Below are 19,358 nucleotides of genomic sequence, written 5' to 3' on the forward strand. Positions count from 1 at the left end.
TGGCATTTCAGTGATGGTATAATTATATATGAATATAGGAAAGTTATGTCTGATTCATTCTTTCCTATTCCCAACACCTCTCCCTCTCCTTCATTCCCCTTTGTCTAATTCAATGAATTTATATCCCCCATTGTTGTTAAGTGTTCACATATCACAAAGAACATCTGATCTTTGGTTTCCTGGGTTTGGCTTATTTCACTTAAAATGGTTTCCAGATCTATGCATTTACCTGCAAGTCAGTCATTCCTTTTTACAGCTGAGTAATATTTCATTGTGTATGTGTACCACATTTCCTTTATCCATTCATCTGTTGAAGGGTACCTACGTTAGTTCCATAGCTTGTGAACTGAGCCACATTGATGTGGCTGTGTCACTGTAGTATGCTGATATCCAGTTCCTTGTGTATATCCCAAGGAGTGATATAACTGGGTCAAATGGTGGTTACATTCCAAGTTTTGAGGAATCTCCATACTGCTTTAAAGAGTGGTAGCACCAATTTGCAGTCCCACCAGCAATGTATGTGAGTATACTTTTTTGCCACATCCTAACATTTATTTTTACTTGTATTCTTCATAATTGCCTTTCTGACTGGAGTGAGATAGAACCTCAGTGTAGTTTTTATTTGCCATTCATTATTAATAAACATGTTCCTGAAAGGCACTCTTACTTTCATAATGTAGCAGAGGTCCTAGGGATTGAACGCAGGTGTGAGATCCACTGAGCTACATCTCCACTTCTTGCCTCAATCTTCAGAGTAGCTGGGATAACAGGCATGCACCACTGTGCCTGGCATCATAATTGTTTAAATAAAGTTGGCAATTTATAATATTGTTTTTTAAAACAATGGTTCTCAACACCTGCCTGGTAGGCTACATCCAGCCCCTGGCCTATTTATTTTCTAGCTAACTAAGAATGATTTTTACAATTTTAGAGTTTAAAAACAAAACAAAACAAAAAAAATGGCACAGAGACCAATATGACCATAGAGCCCAACCCACTTATTATCTGGCCAAAAAATATTTGCCAACTCCTGATTTAACCCACCTTGTTCTTGACTGATATACTTGTTACTTCAAAGAGATTAAGGTGCAAAGAACCATTTAACCTCACTTCTAATGACACTGGTGATAATTTTAGTTTCCTTTCTGGTTTAATTTTATGTCTTCCAAACTGCCTCCAAAACTTCCCCAGCCAAGGTTCCCTGCAACAACACATGTTCTTTGTACATCTCTATTTTTCAGTTCTTTCAGCTGTGCCTCAGAAGTTATATAATCGTCTTAAAAGATGGGTTCTGCATGAGGCTATAAACAGCTCTTATATGGGTTAAATTTTGAATTTTAATGACTCAACATTTTACCAGCTTGTCTTTTTCTAAAAGCTGTGTTAACCCCGATGTCTGGATATCACGTAACTGGGCAACTTCAGTCAATATATTATGTGTACCTGTAACATAAACCTAGATTAGCTTTTATCTAAAGCTTGCAACTTTTCTATTTTACCTATTTATGAATTTAAATTCTTTTCCCCCCTCCCATCTTAAATATCTTGGTCCAGATTGACCTAAAATGTCCATTTCAAAAAATCGCTTTCTCTAACTACTGTTTAGTTCAGAATTTCTCAACAAAACTAGATTGTTCATTAGCTGTCAAAGCATCAAAGTTTACAAAGTTAAAATTGTCATACTTAACTCCCTTTCTCCAATAAATAAAAAAATCGGCTCTCAGATCATTTGCCTTAAACTACATATACAAAGATGTATGAGGTCAGAAACTGTTTTCAATCAGTGTTGATTGAAAACTACACAGGTGACATACTTGGCAGGCTTAAGGAAATATACAAGTTTACCAGGTGATTAAATTCAGAAGTACTAATGGGACTTGTGGTATCAGATGACTGTCTACCCAATCTAATTTTCTTAGGCCATATAGTTTGGGTTGGGCTCTTATCAGTGTAGAAAAGAGTTAATATAGCAGGCCATGAGTTGGACCTTAGCTGCTATTTGAGAACATTTTTGGGAAGATTCCTACCATTCCCTTCATGAGTGAATGGCTTTCTCTACCCAAAATGCTCATACAAATATGATTTGTACTAAACACCTGTTTCCTTATAGGAGTCCGGAATTATGGTATGTACTCAAGAAGAGGAAGTCTACATAAATAAGCTCCCAATGAAAACTTTGGGCAATGAATCTAGTGAATTTTCTTGATAAAATCAAAAGACAAAGAAGTCAGACAGGTTCATTTAAGTTAATAAAGTGAGGATGGTACATTAACAATATTAAATATCTTAAAAACTAAAAAGCATTAAGACTAATGATTATCTTCAAAATCTGGATGTAAGTAGCTCTCTGACCTTTAATATTGACAAAGGTGGGAATCATAGTTAAAAATATAAGTTTGAGCATCTAAGGCATATATTTAACACTTTCATTATTGTATGGTGGCATGTAATTTATTTTGATATTTCTGTTGGGACACAAAGGTTTTCCAAGTCCAATAGGAAGAGCTGTTAAAACAACTTAAAAACCAACATTATAAGACTGTCACTGCTGTTTTAAAATTCACTTGGCAGAACAGCGCATCATTTTGAACTCGGTCAATTTGTAATGCTATAAAGAAATTAGACCAGGCCAGGCACTCGGTGGTAGAATGCTTGCCTCACGTGTGAGGCACTGGGTTTGATCCTCAGTACCACATGAAAAGATAAAGATGGACACAATATCTTAAAAAAAAAAAATAGACGAAGGGATAATTGCCAAATATGTAACTTTTCTTCTATAACTTCTACTTAACCTGTTTATTCATTAAATCAGTAATATAAGGGTTTTCTCCTATGCTCCATCACTGTTCTACCTACAATTTCAAATTTATAAGACCTTCTCCCCAAATCCCTAACTCAAGAATTCCCTCAATCTATATTCTTGTTCTCTGAGGCAAAGAGCTATGCTGAACTTCCCAAGTCCCCATAATAACTGAAGAACAGGACATATTCACCTAGCTACTAGAAAGATTATCAACTGTCTGTAAGCCAACTCCAGAAATTGCTCTGTGCTTTGACAAAGGTCAAGGCCCCTTTGCAGAATAGGCCACAACCAATGACTAGTTGCCTCAGGACAATTCTGAAGGGCTACCCCAACTTCAGGACATCAAACATCCAGTTGAGGTCTTGTGGTAATTGCACCAATGCCTAAATTCTTTTGTGCCAAGCCCTGCTTCCTTTGCTTCCCCTGACAGGTGAGGGTCCTAACGGCATGCCTGAATCAGTTTTGTGCCCATGAATCTCCATCCCAATCTGCTTCCCAGAGAACCCTGCCTATAACAGCAAGCCACACATGTGCTTCTCAGGGTTGCATATGAGACTGACTTCATAACTGACCTTAGCATTCCACTTGTTGATGGTCACCTCTGTAGACAATGCATCAAAGGAACATTTCCCAAACATGCTTCATCTGAGGGAAATGGTGGGGGCGGGGTCGTCAAGACAGTATTTGTCTGTGACTCTTTAAGACTATTAAGAAAATTATATCCTTGCTAGATTTACAAACATTATGCAAAAGTACAGAATCTGCAGCAAAGGGGAGATGAGAAACTATGTGGGAGAACAGACTTTTCTCTTGCCTGAAAGCATAACACTATTAAAGCAAAGTGTGAGAAATAAGTACATATAGGGAAATTCCAGTTAAAATCGGGGAATCAATAAGGGAACAGAAAATAACAAGTGTAAAGGGTATCAAAGTAGCTTTTATTCACTTAATTTTTTCTTTCAACTTATAAAGGCTATCACAAATAAGAAACTGAACTTGGGTGAATTTTTTTTATTATGAAGATACAGTTCTAAGAACAGAAAGATAATTACATGCTAGTTTATAGTTCCTTGTAAAAAATATGTGCAAAATTAGTAGAAAATGAAAATCTGAATGTTATGCATCTTTGCATCTTAGTTTTGATCATTTTTGCAGCATAATCAAACATACTTGGATGAAGTAAGTACTTATTCTATTTTTATTACTAATGCAGTATGTTCCTCAGAGCTTGGAATAGTCTTTAAGAATCATCTGGAGTTTCTGACTCAGCATGATGTTCCCTCTGGCCTTCAGTCGGCCACTAAAGAATGCCTGGGAAGGAGAGAAGAAAAGAGTGTCAACTGTTATGTTACATTTTCCTTCTTTTTAAAAAGATGTCTGTTCAGCTGAATACAATTAGTAATAATTCTAGACAAAAAAGGCAACTTTTATCTTGCAAAGACTCCTATGTATTTTAGAAAATCATGGAATAATTTATCTGAAGTGACAGGTATGAGAGTACTGTTTCAACCTACAATTTTGTTCTGTTTCTACATGTGAGATAATATATGATCTCTAATAATAAAATATTCAAAACTTTAAAAGCAGATTAAAGATGTTTACTACATCTTTATGAAATAGCCATATAATGACAAAATAAGACAGTGTAGCTCTATGGTGAACAGATCATGGCTGCACCACCAGAGTGCCAGTTAAAATCAGGATCTGCCACTTAACTGCAAGGCAAACTCAACATTTCTGAGCTTATCTCCCAACTACCAAAAAAAATCTAGACAATAGTACCTGAACAACACAACTATGTCATATAAGTTAAGAGAAATAATGTGTAAAATGCTTAGCTTGATGTCCTATATAAGATAAGAGTGTATTAAACTCATCATTATTACCAAGGAAAAGGCTGGCATGCTAAGAAACTCAGTTCCTGTTCTGCTTCTGAGGTGCTAAGTTACTTGCACAAGTTTGTTTTCCCTCAGTATAAATTCCCTCCCAATAAAATAATCAGCTTTTATAGCTTGAGAAAACATGAAATGTGAACTGAAAAGAGAAGCGATTAGATTTTTAGCTAACTGAAAAAATAGCAATATTTACATGTATTTAGCATTATAAAGCAGATCCACAAATACAATCTCACTTATGATTCACAGTCATCAATTTGAGGCAGGTACATCGAAAGGACTCATCCCAATTTACTAGATAAGAAAACTGAAGTTCAAAGAGTTTCAATAACCTGCTCAAGGTCAGTCAGCAAGTAGTAGACCCAGGACATGAATCTATTTGTTCTTCACTCAACCCGTGCCTACCATTTGTCAACTAGCAGCAATTCAATCTGAGAAGCAAATACTTATCAACTGGAGAAAAAGCAAAAATATTTTATCCCCAAAATAATCAAGATCAAATGCTAAGGAAATTCAAAACTGATTGCTTTCACTATGCATAGTGAATAGTTTAAAAAAACTATTACGCATAGTTATAGAAATGACAGTGTACAACCACAGTGTTAAATATAAATAGCATTGTGAATAAATTCACAGGAGCACTTTTGACTATTTAAATTTTTTGAGGGAAATAGTCACAGTGGTCGAACACAAAACAAACTACTCTTGCTTGTACCTATTTAATAAGTGGAACTTTTATTTTTGCCTCTAAGTGTCATACAGAAGATACCAGGACTGTAAGCCCCATTTAAAAAAAAAAAAAGTATGGGAACTGTGGCCACCATGCTGTTCAGAAAGACAATATCAATCTTACACTTTTTCCAACTGCATGTGTGTTCTTTTATCCTAACTTCAACAATACTACTTTTTAATCTTTGAAAAACTAAGGCAAAAATGACATGATTTAATTTGCATCTTTGGGTTTTGGGAAGGGAATATCTTCAAGTTTTTCTACTTCTTAAAAGTAGAAACCAATTTTTTTTTTTTTTTAACAGAGGTCATGGTATTTTCCAGAATTTTTATATATTATACCACCATGCCATGTATTCTCATTTTTAGTAACACATCTTAAGTGTAAAAAATGGGAGTCACTGTGATATTTCCAGATATGTATACATGATGCATTGATCATGTCCCTTCACCCTTCTACCTTTGCTACTGCCATCTGGCATCCTTCCTGGTTCCTAGTAATCTAATCCTACTTTAGGTCAAGTTTTCACAAATGAGAGAGAATATTTATCTGGCTTATTTTGCTTAAAATGAGGTCCTCCAGCTCCATCCAGGGATGCAAGTGACAGATTTCTTATTTCTGAATAATATTTCATTGTGTGTGTGTGTGTGTATGCCAAATTTTCTGTTATCCATTCATCTTCTGACACGCATCTAGGCTGATTCCATCTTAGCTGCTGTGAATAGTGCTGTGATAGACACGGACATGCAGGTATTTCTTCTGCATGCATATCCTTTGGCTATATACTAAGGAGTGCAAAAGCCGGATTCCATGATAAATTTATATATATACACATATATATATATAAATTTTTTTAGGTGGAACCTCTATACTGTTTTGCATAGGGGCTATATTTATTTACATTCACATCAACAGTGCATATGGGTTCCTTCATCTCAGCATCTTTGCCAGCATTTTTTAACAGCCATTCTAACTGGGGTGAGATGGAATCTCTGTAGCTTCTCCCAAGACCTAGTGGTTCTAGGGTCTGAACTCAGGGACTTGCACATGACAGATAAGCATTCTACCATTAAGCCATATCTCCAGCCCTTCAATGTAGTTTTTTTGTTGCATTTCCCTGATAGCTAATGATACTGAATATTATTTCATGTATCTACCATTTGTATTTCCTCTTTTAAAAAGGGTCTATTCAGGTTTTTTGAGTTCTTCATATATTCTGTATATTAACCTACTAACAGATGAAGAGCTGGCATTTCCTCCCCTTCTGTAGCTTGCCACTTCACTCTGTTACCTGTTTCCTTTGCTATGCAGTTTTTCAGTTTGATATTATCACATTTGTCAATATTTGCCTTTGCATCCTGTACTTCTGGAGTCCTACCTGGTAGTGTTTTCCATTTCCTCTAGTTCAAGTTTCAGGTCCCACATTAAGACCTTTAATCTATTTGCAATTGGTTTTGTATAGGATCAAGTTTTAGTCTTCTGTGTGTGGATATCCAGTTTTCCCAGCGCCATTATTGAAAAGGCTACCCTTTCTCCACCAAGTTTTTGGCACTTTGTTGGGAACAAGATGGTTGAAAACATCTGTATTTCTGGATTCTGGATTCCACTGATCAGTGTGTCTGGTTTTTATGCCAATACCATGACTTCGCAGTTGTTTTGAAATCAGGTACTGGGATTGTCTCCAGCTCTGCTCTTATTACTCAATATTGCTTTGGCCATTTAGGGTCTTCTGTATGTTCATATGATGTTTAGGATTTTTTTTTCTAGTTCTGTGAAAACTGTCATCGGTATTTTGGTAAATAATGCATTTGATATGTAGACTGCTTTAGGTAGTATGGCTATTTTAACAATATTCTCCTACCCCATGACCACAGGAGGTCTTTCCATCATTTTGTCTTCCTCAATAACTTTCAATAGTTTTAAATTTTTCATTGTAGAGTTCTTTTACTTCCTTAGTTTCCCTAGAGATTTTACTGTGTATGTGTGGCTACTGTAAAATGGGATGGTTTTCCTGATTTCTTTCTTAACATACTCATTATTAGTGTACAGAAAAACTACTCATTCTATATGCTGATTCTTATTTTTTTAATCCTTCTACTTATTGGATTCATTTATCAATTCTAATAGAGTTTTAGTGGAATCTTTGAATTTTTACACATATAGAATCCTATCATCTGCAAACAGATCATTTAACTTCCTCCTTTCCTACTGTATGTATTTTTCTTTCTTTCTCTTGCCTAATTGCTCTGGATAAAATTTCTACTACTATATTGAATAAGAGTGGTAAAAATGAACACCACTGTCTTGGTCCCAATTTTAGAATGCTTTCAGTAAGCTGTTAGCTATGGGTTTATCATATAAAAGCTTTATTATATTGTGGTGTGATTCTTTTACTCAATTTTTTAGGTTCTTCATATGAAAAAGTGTTCAATTTTATCAACTGCATTTTCTGCCACCTATTAACCAGCACATGAACAATTGTGCATCACTGGAATGAAAGCAACTTGATCATTGTGAATGATTCTTTGATGTGCTGCTGAATATAATTTGCTAGTATTTTGTTGAGAATTTTTTTAATCTATGTTCATCAGACTAACTGGTCTGTTTTTTGTTGTTGTTGTTGTTGTTGTATCCTTTTCAGGCTTTGGTAACAGGAATGCTAGCCTCACTGAATGAGTTGGGAAAGGTTTGGGTTCCCTTCCTTTCAATTCAATGGATTAGTCTGGGAAGCAGTGGTGGTCTTTAAATTTTGGTAAAATTTCAACAGTGAAGACATAGGGATCTGGGTTTTTCTTTGGGATATTTTTTATTGATTCAGTCTCATCACTTATGTTTATTCTATTAAGGGTTTTTTTTTTTAAATCCCCTTGGTTCAATTTTGGTAGGTAATCTAGGTCAAGAAATTTGATGATTTATTCTATTTTCCAATTTGTTAGCATACATTTTCTCATAATTCTTTGAACTTTGATACCAGTTGTAATGTCTCTTTTTGGCCATAATTTTATTTATTTATTGGGTCTTTTTTTGTTAATGTTTTGTTTTTGATTTTAGGCTACTTAATGTTTTATCAACTGTATTTTTTCAAAGAGCCAACTCTTTGTTTCATTGATCCTTATCCTAGACTCTTTTGCTGCTCTGATCTTTATTATTTCTTCTACTAAATCTAGATTTGTTTTGTTATTGTTTTTCTAAGACCTTAAGATGCATCAAGGAGGGCTGGGTTGTGGTTCAGTGGTAGAGTGCTTGCCTAGCATGCGTGAGGCACTGGGTTCAATTCTTAGCACCACATATAAACAAACAAATTAAAAGGTCCATCAATAACTAAGAATATTTTTTTAAAAGGATGTATCAAGGAGAGAAAATAATGTTATTAAAATAGGAAGGAGCTACTTTGGATGAAATGAAACCAGCCATGTAAAGAGTAGGGGGAGATTTTTTCAGGTAAATGTGTAACAATGAAGGATCATGATGTATGCAAAGCATGATACATACTACAATTTCAATTATACAAAATGGGAGGTTTTATATATACGTATACTCGGAACCAGGAAAAATTCAAAAAGGCTGCTTATAACTGAATTGAGTTTGTTCTTCACTTGTGTTTTCATTTCCTCTGATACATATATTAATTTCAAAATTTTTTAAACCTGAAAAAAAAACACTGAATAAAAGTTGGGAAAGAACTGAGAAGGACAAAGTAACATTATAGATAAGGCAAGTTGGGTGGGATAAAGTTAGATAAGCAAAGGAGACATCTCATGTTGAAAGGTAGTTTGAATTTTATCCAAATGCAAAAGGAAATCTAGGAGTCTGATTCACATTTTTAAATACACTGGCTCCTGCATGAAGACAGACTGAATGGAAGAGATAAGAGCAGAAGACCAGTCAAGATGCTGTTTGTAGTAAGCCAAGTAAAAGGTGATGGAGGTTTGGATCTCTGCTTCATCACTAGAGATAGAGAAGAAGATAAACTGAAGATATATTTTTGAGAAAGATCAAGGAATAAGGATGAAAAGGATACAGAGGTCTAGAAGGAATCTAAGACTCCTACATTTCTGAGTTTACTAATTTGGTGCCAATTACTGAGAAGAAAATATCTTAGAAGAAACCAAATCGCAAGTTCTACATTGGACATAATTTAAGATGCCAGTAAGATTTCCTAGCAGAGAGGCCAAGTAGAGTTGGTTATATTGCTATGGAATTCAAGAGAACAACAAATGAAATGATTAAATCTGAGATACCAACATACAAATGGCTTTAAATATCATAGTATAGATGAACTCACTGAAGGAGCAAGTGTTATATTCTATATAACTGAAATAAGTTCTGTTGAATACCAAAATTTAATATTTGGGAATAGAAGATGACACCAAAGGAGGCTAAGGGTAGAAAAGGCAAAACAGAATATGGTGTCATGAAAGCTGAGAAATGAAAATAGTTCAAGAAGTTGGCAGTTAACTCAACTGAATGCTACTGAGAAGTTGAATAAAACATAGAGCAATGTTCAGCAGATGGGACAATATAGAAACCATCCAGTGACCTGCACCAGATCAGTATTGGTGATATGATAACTGTGGAAGCCAGGTAAGGGAGGAAGAAAAAGTTAAAACAAATGCTTGCACCTGTGGGGCCCAGGAAAGTAACCACTAGCACTCATGGTTCCTGAGCATTTAAAAAGTGCATCTCAGCTGGGACTAATCACAATAAATATAAAATATAAATCAAATTGAGATTTAGTGTTTTTAGAAGGATAAAATATATCTCCATGATTTTGATTGCATGCTGAAATTATACTACTTAAGGTAGTAGGTTAAATGAAATTAAAATTAACTTCACCTGTTTTAATATGGGGCTACTAGAGAATTAATCAAATACACAGCTCACATGATACATTTACTGGACAAAGCTGGTTTAGACATCTATTTTTGTGAAAGAGCACAGAACTGGTATGGCATGCTAGATCAGGGTCTGTGTGCTTGCTTAAAATCAAGGTGTTACCTTGTGTAGTAGATTAGGAGACCCTGACATAGAAAAGAAATCAGCAATGACCTGGAATACAAACTAGGGACTACTAGACTTTGACCAGAAGAGGGAGACTTCCTTCAATGTAATATAAGGAAAGAAAAGAAGGTGGGTGCAGATGCTGAAAAATGTGGTGGAAAGATGTTCATCTGCCTCCCTCTCACCCCCTTAATGAAGAGGTTCATCAGCTAAAATTGGAGGAGTGGAAGGTGTGTGAAATTCTAAGTAGACAAACACAAAATAGTCATCTCAGAGCTTGGGAATAGAAGCTTACCAGAAAGCCATGGTAAGACAGTTATACAGTGCAGAAAGACCCTTTTGAGGCATGTGATCAAAATTAAAGGAAAGGTAGTTCAGCTGTACTGCTTTCATCCTGTGATGTTCATCTGTTCAGGTATAGATGCCAAGATGGAATGTTCCAGGCAATGGGAAGATGAGATATGCAAGAAGAGTTGAAGATATTTTTTAAGGTGGAAATATGAGGCTACACCATAGAATATGAGCTGGACAGGGAGAAAAGACAAAAGGGACCTGATAGAAAGTAGTGATAGCAACAAGCCAGGTGGCTCAGTGACATTAACAAGTTAATAAAACTGTAGTGTTAAAGTGATGTTTTGAAGTAGTTATTGGAAGCTGCACATTATATGTTGCTAATGAAGACCAAAGTAATAGGGAATAGAGCAAAAGATAACCGAAAGAGAAATCAAGGAACAAAGAGTTTATTTTGGCAGAGATGTCATTTTTATGAATTTTGAAGTAAGCCACCAATGTTGACAAGAGTTGGTGGCAGTGAAGACTGTACAATAGGCAACAAAGTCTTTAATAACTGAGGAATAGTGATAGACAGCATTAAGGTGGAGGATAAGTTAATAGAAAAGTGAATTTAGAAAAACCCTGATATTCACTTTTACAAGAATTATTAAGTTTTTGATTTCCTATATTTCATTCCATTTGATATGGTACTTAGGTACATGGAATGACAAAATACTATTTCTTAAATAGTTACAGGATTGCCCCACTATCATTCCCTAGCTAATCCATTCAACCCCAAAGGTGAAAGGTGAAATGGTGAAAGATCCGATATTGTGTAAATTTTTCCTTAATCACATTTCATCTTTCTAGATACCCTTTTATTTGAGATTACATATAAAGAACTCATGGTTTCCCATTCAACCCTAAAGTCAATATTCTACTCACCAGCCAGAATAACTTTTAAAAATAATATAGCCTCCTGTCACATAAAATAAGATTGAAACTTCTTACCCAAACCTATGCCCTATATAATCTAACCCCTGATCTCCCATATCATATCTTACCTTGGCTTCCTCAGTTATAAGTATCCAATAAGCCAAGTTATTCCTGCCTCAGGTCTTTGTACTAATTGTTTCTTCAGTCTCGTGGTTCATTGTTTTACCTTTTTTAAGTCTTAAGCTGTTTTGGACAACCTCATCTACAATAATCTCCCTACACCTTGTCATACTCTAACCCAAGGATTGTCAAACTAAGGCCTGAGTGCCAGATCTGACCTGCTACTTGTTTTTGTAAATAGTTATATTGGAACATAGCCACTCCCAATTGTTTCCATATTAGTACTACAATGGCAGTTGAATAACTACAACAGAGACCATCTTGCCCCTAAAATCTACATTATGAGACAGTGGTTTGCCAACCACTGCTCACTCATTATTCTGCCTTACTTTTTTTTTTAATATATATTTTTTTAGTTGTCGATGGACCTTTTATTTATATGCAGTGCTGAGACTCAAATCCAGTGCCTCACTCGTGCTAGACAAACGCTCTATCAGTGAACTACAACCCCAGCCCCTAATTTTTCGTTATACAATAGAGATTCTAGGGGCTGGGGTTGTGGCTCAGTAGAGCACTTGTCTAGTATATGTGAGGAACTGGGTTCGAATCTCACCACCACATAAAAATAAAGGTATTGTGTCCATCTAAAACTAAGGAAGAATATTTTTTTAAACTATTTCTTTTCTATTAGTGCTCTAGAACTTAAAGTCCACATAGTAGGAGCACACCAATACTTGGGGATCATTACAATTATCATACTTTATAAATGAAAAATTTGAGACCCTAAGATTGTGATATAACCACGATTCAATCTATGTGATGCTGAAAACCAAAAATTGTGAACAACTGTTCTATTTCCCAATTCTTTTCAAATTAGTTCTTACATTCAGGAAAATAGTGTATATTCTCATTTACTTCTAAACTACTCTGTTCCTTGTAAAGTTGAGTAGTTTTCTTCAAATAAGCATTATGCTTTATGAGGTTAGTCACTGATACTTTGTACTGTAGGGCTATGATTATAAACAAAGTTGGTTTTGCTGCTGTGTAAAAGCTATTTCCTAATTGCTTATTCAATCATTTGTTTGGACCTCTTCATTCTAAGAATCAGCTGATTCTCTTGTAAATTCTAGTTACATAATCATAGCTACTTTGTGTGTAATGGCCAAAAGTTTCAGAATATTAACTTATAATGGTAAGAGAAAACTGTTGCCTTAATCATAACTTTCCACTGAAAGGCCTCTAATTTTATGTAGTATTTGCTAATATCATATGGGTTTTTAACCTCTGAATAATAACAGATTTAAAAATCTAGGTGTGGTTTTATCTGTTCTACTTTAAGTAATTTCACCCAAAATTTCAATTTTAAAGTATCAACCAAAACCCCATTTAAAAATATATGACTTATCTTCCAGAATATTAGTACCAGCCATGTCTTCAGAGTTGTAAGCAATTTTGTAAACCAGAATTTAAGTCAACTCAAAAACTAATTGTCAAACAAGAAGGAACACTAATGAATAAATGAAAAATTTGAGAACATTACCTTCTGAGGGTCAAGCTTGCCCAGAACTACCTCCATGAAATCGTCATCTGAAATTATGATAGTTGTATCAGCAGAGCCTTTTGCGGGGCCTTTGTATACTTTTCCACATTCATTTTTCAGGTCAATAGCTGGAAAAAAAAAAAAAACAGGAAGAAATCAATATGTATCACATTTTTCTTCATAATGAGGGAATAATCCAGCCAAAATGCAAACAATTTTTAGAGTTTCCAAGTTAATGAGATACTTATTCTATCTATATTATACATTATCTGTCATTAGAAAATCCTTTCTTAAAGATGCCTTTTTTTTAATAAAGTTGTTCAAAATAATCAATATGGTTTTCCCCGAAGTCTATGTGACAGAGGTATTATAAATATGAACTAATGTAGATTAAGATACTCCAAGAAATAAAAGTTGCTGGAATGTAGACACAGGCTACTTTCTGTGGGCAAGGATGTGGCTGAGTTGCTCTGAAGCTGCTTGTTTTTCTTTCCAAAGATTCAGGGGCATTTCCTGCATGCCAATGGGTTTTTCTTTCAAGTGCAGTATGTAAAAAAAAAAAAAAAAAAAAAAAAATTCTATCTGGAAATCCCTGTCTCAGGGTGAGATTTTTATAGTACTTATCACTTGACAATGATATTTGAACGGATCATAAAACAGCTGTATCTTTTTTTTTTAACATAGTATCTTTTAAAATGTAATGCCTTTTGTGAGGGTGGGGTGGAAAGGTTAAAATAATAGAATTTCTCTCACAGTTCTGAAGACCAGAAATCGGAAATGAAAATGTTGTTAGGGTCACATTCTCTTGGAAGGATTGGGAAAGAATCTTTCGCAAGGAAAGACTTTGATTCAGCTTTATCTTCTCAAGATGCTTCTGATCTTGGTTTCGACTTGAGCATACTATGTCTGAAATACCTTGTACATACATTATACTGCATAAATCATCACATTTCATTTGCTGTTTCAAATTGTTAACTGAAACAATAAAAGTCACTGTTTTTCACTTGTATCTTTATTTGTATTGTCTATCATATATATTTGTTAAATAAAGGAATAACAAATTCATTCACTCACCAGCCTTGCAGTAGGAACTAACATTCTCCTAAATTCTAAGCAATTAACTGAGGGGAAAAAAGTTGCTGGAGTATATATAATTAAGGTCTTTAAGTTCAAACAGACTATAGTAAGAAAAGGAGAAAAATCTAAATTTAAAATAGTTGCACACTGCAGGGACTGTGGGGACACAATCTAGTCACCTTTCAAGTATCTGAATTAAAGATTCCATATGAATGGCAAGATAAAAACAGATTTGAAAAATACTCTAGTTACAATTACCTCATTTATAATTATTGTTAAGTTTTAAAATTAGCTTCTCTTCCCTAAACTTTTTTTGACAAAAGGATTAACTGTCCCAGAAACAGACTGGGTAATTAACTATTAAAAACATTTACCTCAATATTTACAGAGCTTTATGTCAAGTTATACCTTAGAAAGTTTAAGCTCTCTTATATGATTGAGACCATACATACAGGAAAACCAATTCCACTGGTTCAGTTTCAATCCAGGAACACACCTCTTGCTCCAGTCGGGGAGCTACAATTGCTACAATTGCATCTCTCCCTAGAGAGTAAGGAACTACTGATTTGGAAAGCTATAAATGCTTAACTACTACATTCTGGTTAGCAAGTCCTGCTCCAAAGAGAATTAGATAACTCCAATGGTGCACAGAAGGAAATTTTGCTAACTACACTAAAGGAAGAAAAAAAGTTACCTTGGGAAGGGGAAAGGGCAGAGTGGTCACCATCTTGCTTCACATACTTCACTCACTTCATTCTTATATGGTGTCAAAAAATATGAAGTACTACAAGTATAATATGAAGAGCAAAGACTGTGTTCTTACTGACACTTCTGTGAAAATACCTTCAAATATATATTTTTGTATAACTTAAAAGGGAGGACACGGAGTGGGGGAGAGTACAAAGACTTTGATGGTTTTAATTCTACACAAGTAAGGCTGAGGACCACAATACATATTGTGATAGAGATATATATATTTATCAGGAATAAAGTTGGGCCCCATAGACCTTAATGCTAGAGTGCAAGGGTGAGGCTCTTTGTTATTTACAGTTCTTACCTGTCCACTTGCACTCACTTAGCTATAAAGCAGCAGGTAAAAGAGCCTAAGACTCTTATTAGTGATAAAACTTTTATCAGTATTAGTTAATAGCTTTCTGTAAAGAAAAGACTAAGAAAAGGCTAATTCCCTATAAGAACACGTAAATGGAACAAATTCCACAGTGGCTCTGGTCATGGCCTACAACGTGGTTCATACAAAAGAATCACATACCACGATCACCTTGAATTTATAGGTACTTGTAAGGTCAGGGTTTATCTTATTATAGAAACTGTTATTTCAAACAAAGTTACAAAAAGATGTTAAGATGAACAAGTCACATAGTATATGGAAAGCCATAATTGTCTTAAGTGGTTTATAAAAGGTGCTTCTGTATGTACTTTTGAATAGTAAATGCACATGGGCATGAAGTTGGGAGTTGCTACTGGTAAGGGAGAAACAGTCACTGTTGCTAGGGAAACAGAGGCCCTAGACCAGATACCTCTCCAAAAAGTAGGCCCTGACTGAAGAGTGTTTCTTTCCAAAGTCTTTTTTCTTTAAATGCATTAGATACTTTTCTGAATACCAATCCAAAATTTGGAACCAACATTCTTTAGAGTTTCTCAAACTGAATATAAACTAAAGGGTGATCTGGTTTGACTGCTCGAAGATGAGCACCAAACCAGGAGTTTGTATGTTCTGATGCTCAAATGCTATCCTCAAGAGTGAATGTATTCACCAGTTCTCATTCTTCCACACTATGGCAAATTTTAAAGAGATGAAATACATGACCATTCAAAGACTATCCTCACCTAGTCACCGTAACATTGCATAACGATAAGAAATGCCTGGGTTTAGTCCCGTTTTAAGACTTACCTCTATACAATTAATTACAGTATATAATTTCATTAAAAACTCTTACCAAACAATATTTAAGCAAAAATGAATAGTGTTTGTATAACCCTGCTATCTAAATGTAAATTCCACTATATCCCTATAATGGAAAAGATTACATATGAAAGGAAGCAAAATTTAAAACAAGGAAGAAAACAAATCTTCAATACCAAATGACTTGTACCTTATTTTGCTCAGCAACACAATCCTTAGCACATGGAAATCTTTGCAAAAAGTTTCAGTATAGCTATTCTACCAGATATTAGATATATTCAACAAATATATTCCTATTAAGAAGCATAGATTGTTATGTGTCTACACTAAAATTACATATTTAAATTCATGGATCAAATTCTAAGATGTTCATCTTGTTTAGTGACAAATGGAAATATTAGAACCATTATCTCGGCCTTGCCAGGCAGAGGCCAGGCAACCCTCCTACATATCCATGAACCACAGGCCTCAGATATAACCCCCCAAGACACAGCTAAGACCTCCATATTCCTCCATCGTCAAAACCAACACAGTCCCAACTAACACCAGAACTCTTCCAATTCTCTAGACTTAGACCAAGTTGATTTGAAAAAACTTCCCCAAATACACACATACTCACAGTTCAAAGATATTAGCTATCAAACAAGTGAATGTTTTCAGTTTTGAGATCTAATTTGATTATTGGTTTTGATAAATAAGAACGTGCAGAGATGAGAAAACATACTACATGGCATCAATAATTAGCAATTAATAGAATTCCAATATTCCCAGCGCAATAAGGGCAGAGGAAGGGTTTTTCCTAAATTAAAGGTAAGTTTTAAATGTAAGTGCATTGTCCAATATTGTCTGAATAAAGTATCACCAAAAAAAAAGTGGAACATCTTGGTTAATATCAATACATTAGAGAAAATTATCATTTGCTAAAGTGAATCACCTGTATGCTCAAATTCCTACAATTTTACTGTCACATTTGAGACAAAGTTCTAGTACCGCTTCTCATTCTTAAAGATCCCACTCCTCTTTCACCAGTATCTTCAATAATTCTGTGTTTTCTGTTTCTAACATACTTTCATCCATAGGGAATTAGCTGAGTTCCACCATGGAAGAAGGGAAGAAATCATAATGGTGTCATCTATGTATACACTGTTAACCTATGAAGTTATTTCAAAAAAAATTGAAAAGTAGGGGAAATAAGTACACATTACATTTTTGTCCTCCTTTATCTCCTTTCTGAATTAATCTCCTACAAGCACAAATGACTTCCAGAAGGACAAAAATCAAAAGACTGTGGGTATTATGTCCTTCATTTTTCCAATTTAGATATTCTATATAATGAACATATACTGCTTGAAAGGAATACCAAACATATTAAATATATGGAACCAAAACCAATTGGACAAAACTTCATAATATTTCAGTTGATTTAAATGCTTAACTTTTTTTGTTCTAAGCATTTATAGTGATTCTTCAGTTGTAATGAGTAATACTGTAATTTTCAAGGCAATTAAATAGGTACCTTTAAAGAGCAATCTTAGAATAAAAATAATAGAAATTGCTCTGTAAGTAAAAATTCAAACATTTTTTCTTTAAAACAGGTACATGGTATACAAATGCCAATAGAAAAGATATTTAATTCCATCACATTATAGGACTTTCAAAAGCACAGCCTATAGCACATGCATTGAAGTACCAACATGGTATTCTATAATACATACCCCAGAGAAGAATTAAAATCAGATTTGAGTCACGTCAAAAATCTTAGATGGTCCTGGAGTATAAACTAATCACAGACACCCCCACCCCCAAGGAGTTCCATGTCATTCCTGAGGCTCCGGGCCAATCTAAACTACATGGGATCTCACTGTCTCACAATTAGGGAAGGAAAAACTCTTAGTTTAAAAACTATTATGGATACTGTACTGTTTTTCTTCTATTTATAGACAGGTCCAGGGACCAGAGCAGCTTGACTAACAGTGAAAGATCCTGTTCCTTGGGACTTCTAGGTAGAAAAGCATGAGAAATCAAAGTTTCAATGAGCATAGTCACTGGTATACCAAATTCCTTCAACTCTAGAGGTTAGAATACGCAAAAGTCACAGAACAGATGCAAGAGACCTGGTAAAATTTTTTCCCTTTATTTTATCCTCTAATTTTTCTTTATAAAATGGTAGTTTGGACCTCCATACTACTGAAAGAAAATATAATTGCTTTCTTTTTGCAGCAAGTTGGTTTAACTAGGTGATTATATTTCTACGGTGCCACTCTAGTAATTTCCCTAGACAAGTAACTTTGGATTGCAACCTGTATGTATCAACAAAATAATGACTTTATGCCAATAATGAAGATAATTCAAATTGTTTTGGAATAAAACAATTAAGTCATATTTGATAATTTAAAAAAATTACTTCATTTGACCAGAGGAAGCTGAAAATTAAGGAAGCACACAGCTACTGTTTAAGTACAATAGTCTCTTGAATATCAAATTCCAAGGATGCTCAAGTCCCTTATACAAAAAGGTGCAGTCAAGTGTTGTGGCACATGCTTATAATACCAGCAGGTTGGGAGGTGTTGAGGCAGGAGAATCGAAAGTTCAAAGTCCACAACTTATTGAGGCCCTAAGCAAGTCAGCAGAACCCTGTCCCTAAATACAATAAAAAAATAAAAGGGCCAGGGAGATGTGACTCAGTGGTTAAGAACCCCTGTATTTAATCCCCCCAAAAGTGTGTTGCATTTCCATATAACCTATGCACACACTCCCATATATTTTAAATCATAAATCATCTCTAGATTATTTATAGCACCTAATACAATATAAATATTATAGTTTAAGGAATAATAACTTGGGGAAAATATCTGTAGATGTCTAGTACAAATGCAGCCCATCACAACACTACACTTTCAATCTGTGGCTGATTAAATCTCTGGATGTGGAACCTACACATATGGAGTACCAACTGTACTAATTTTAGGTATTATAAGAAATCCTCAATGTTTTTATTCCTTAAGATGGTAGGAATTACTTACCTTCAAAGAGATTATCTCTAAGTAAATAAAATACCC

At 34.7% G+C, this 19,358-nt stretch overlaps 1 protein-coding gene across 1 annotated transcript in view; it reads right to left on the reverse strand.

Moving 5' to 3' along the window:
* Positions 1–3,722: 3,722 nt before the first annotated feature.
* Positions 3,723–19,358, reverse strand: part of Hsd17b4 (hydroxysteroid 17-beta dehydrogenase 4) — a 109,130-nt gene continuing 93,494 nt past the window's right edge. Inside the window, exons 23-24 of the mRNA XM_047555432.1 lie at positions 13,299–13,426; positions 3,723–4,114 (exon numbers count right to left, since the gene is read on the reverse strand). Coding sequence (XP_047411388.1) covers positions 4,025–4,114; positions 13,299–13,426 — 218 coding nt within the window. The 3' untranslated portion in view covers positions 3,723–4,024. The remainder of the gene's footprint in view (positions 4,115–13,298; positions 13,427–19,358) is intronic.

The sequence above is a fragment of the Sciurus carolinensis genome, chromosome 6 (genome assembly GCF_902686445.1).
Source record: "Sciurus carolinensis chromosome 6, mSciCar1.2, whole genome shotgun sequence".
NCBI classification, from domain to species: Eukaryota; Metazoa; Chordata; class Mammalia; order Rodentia; family Sciuridae; genus Sciurus; species Sciurus carolinensis.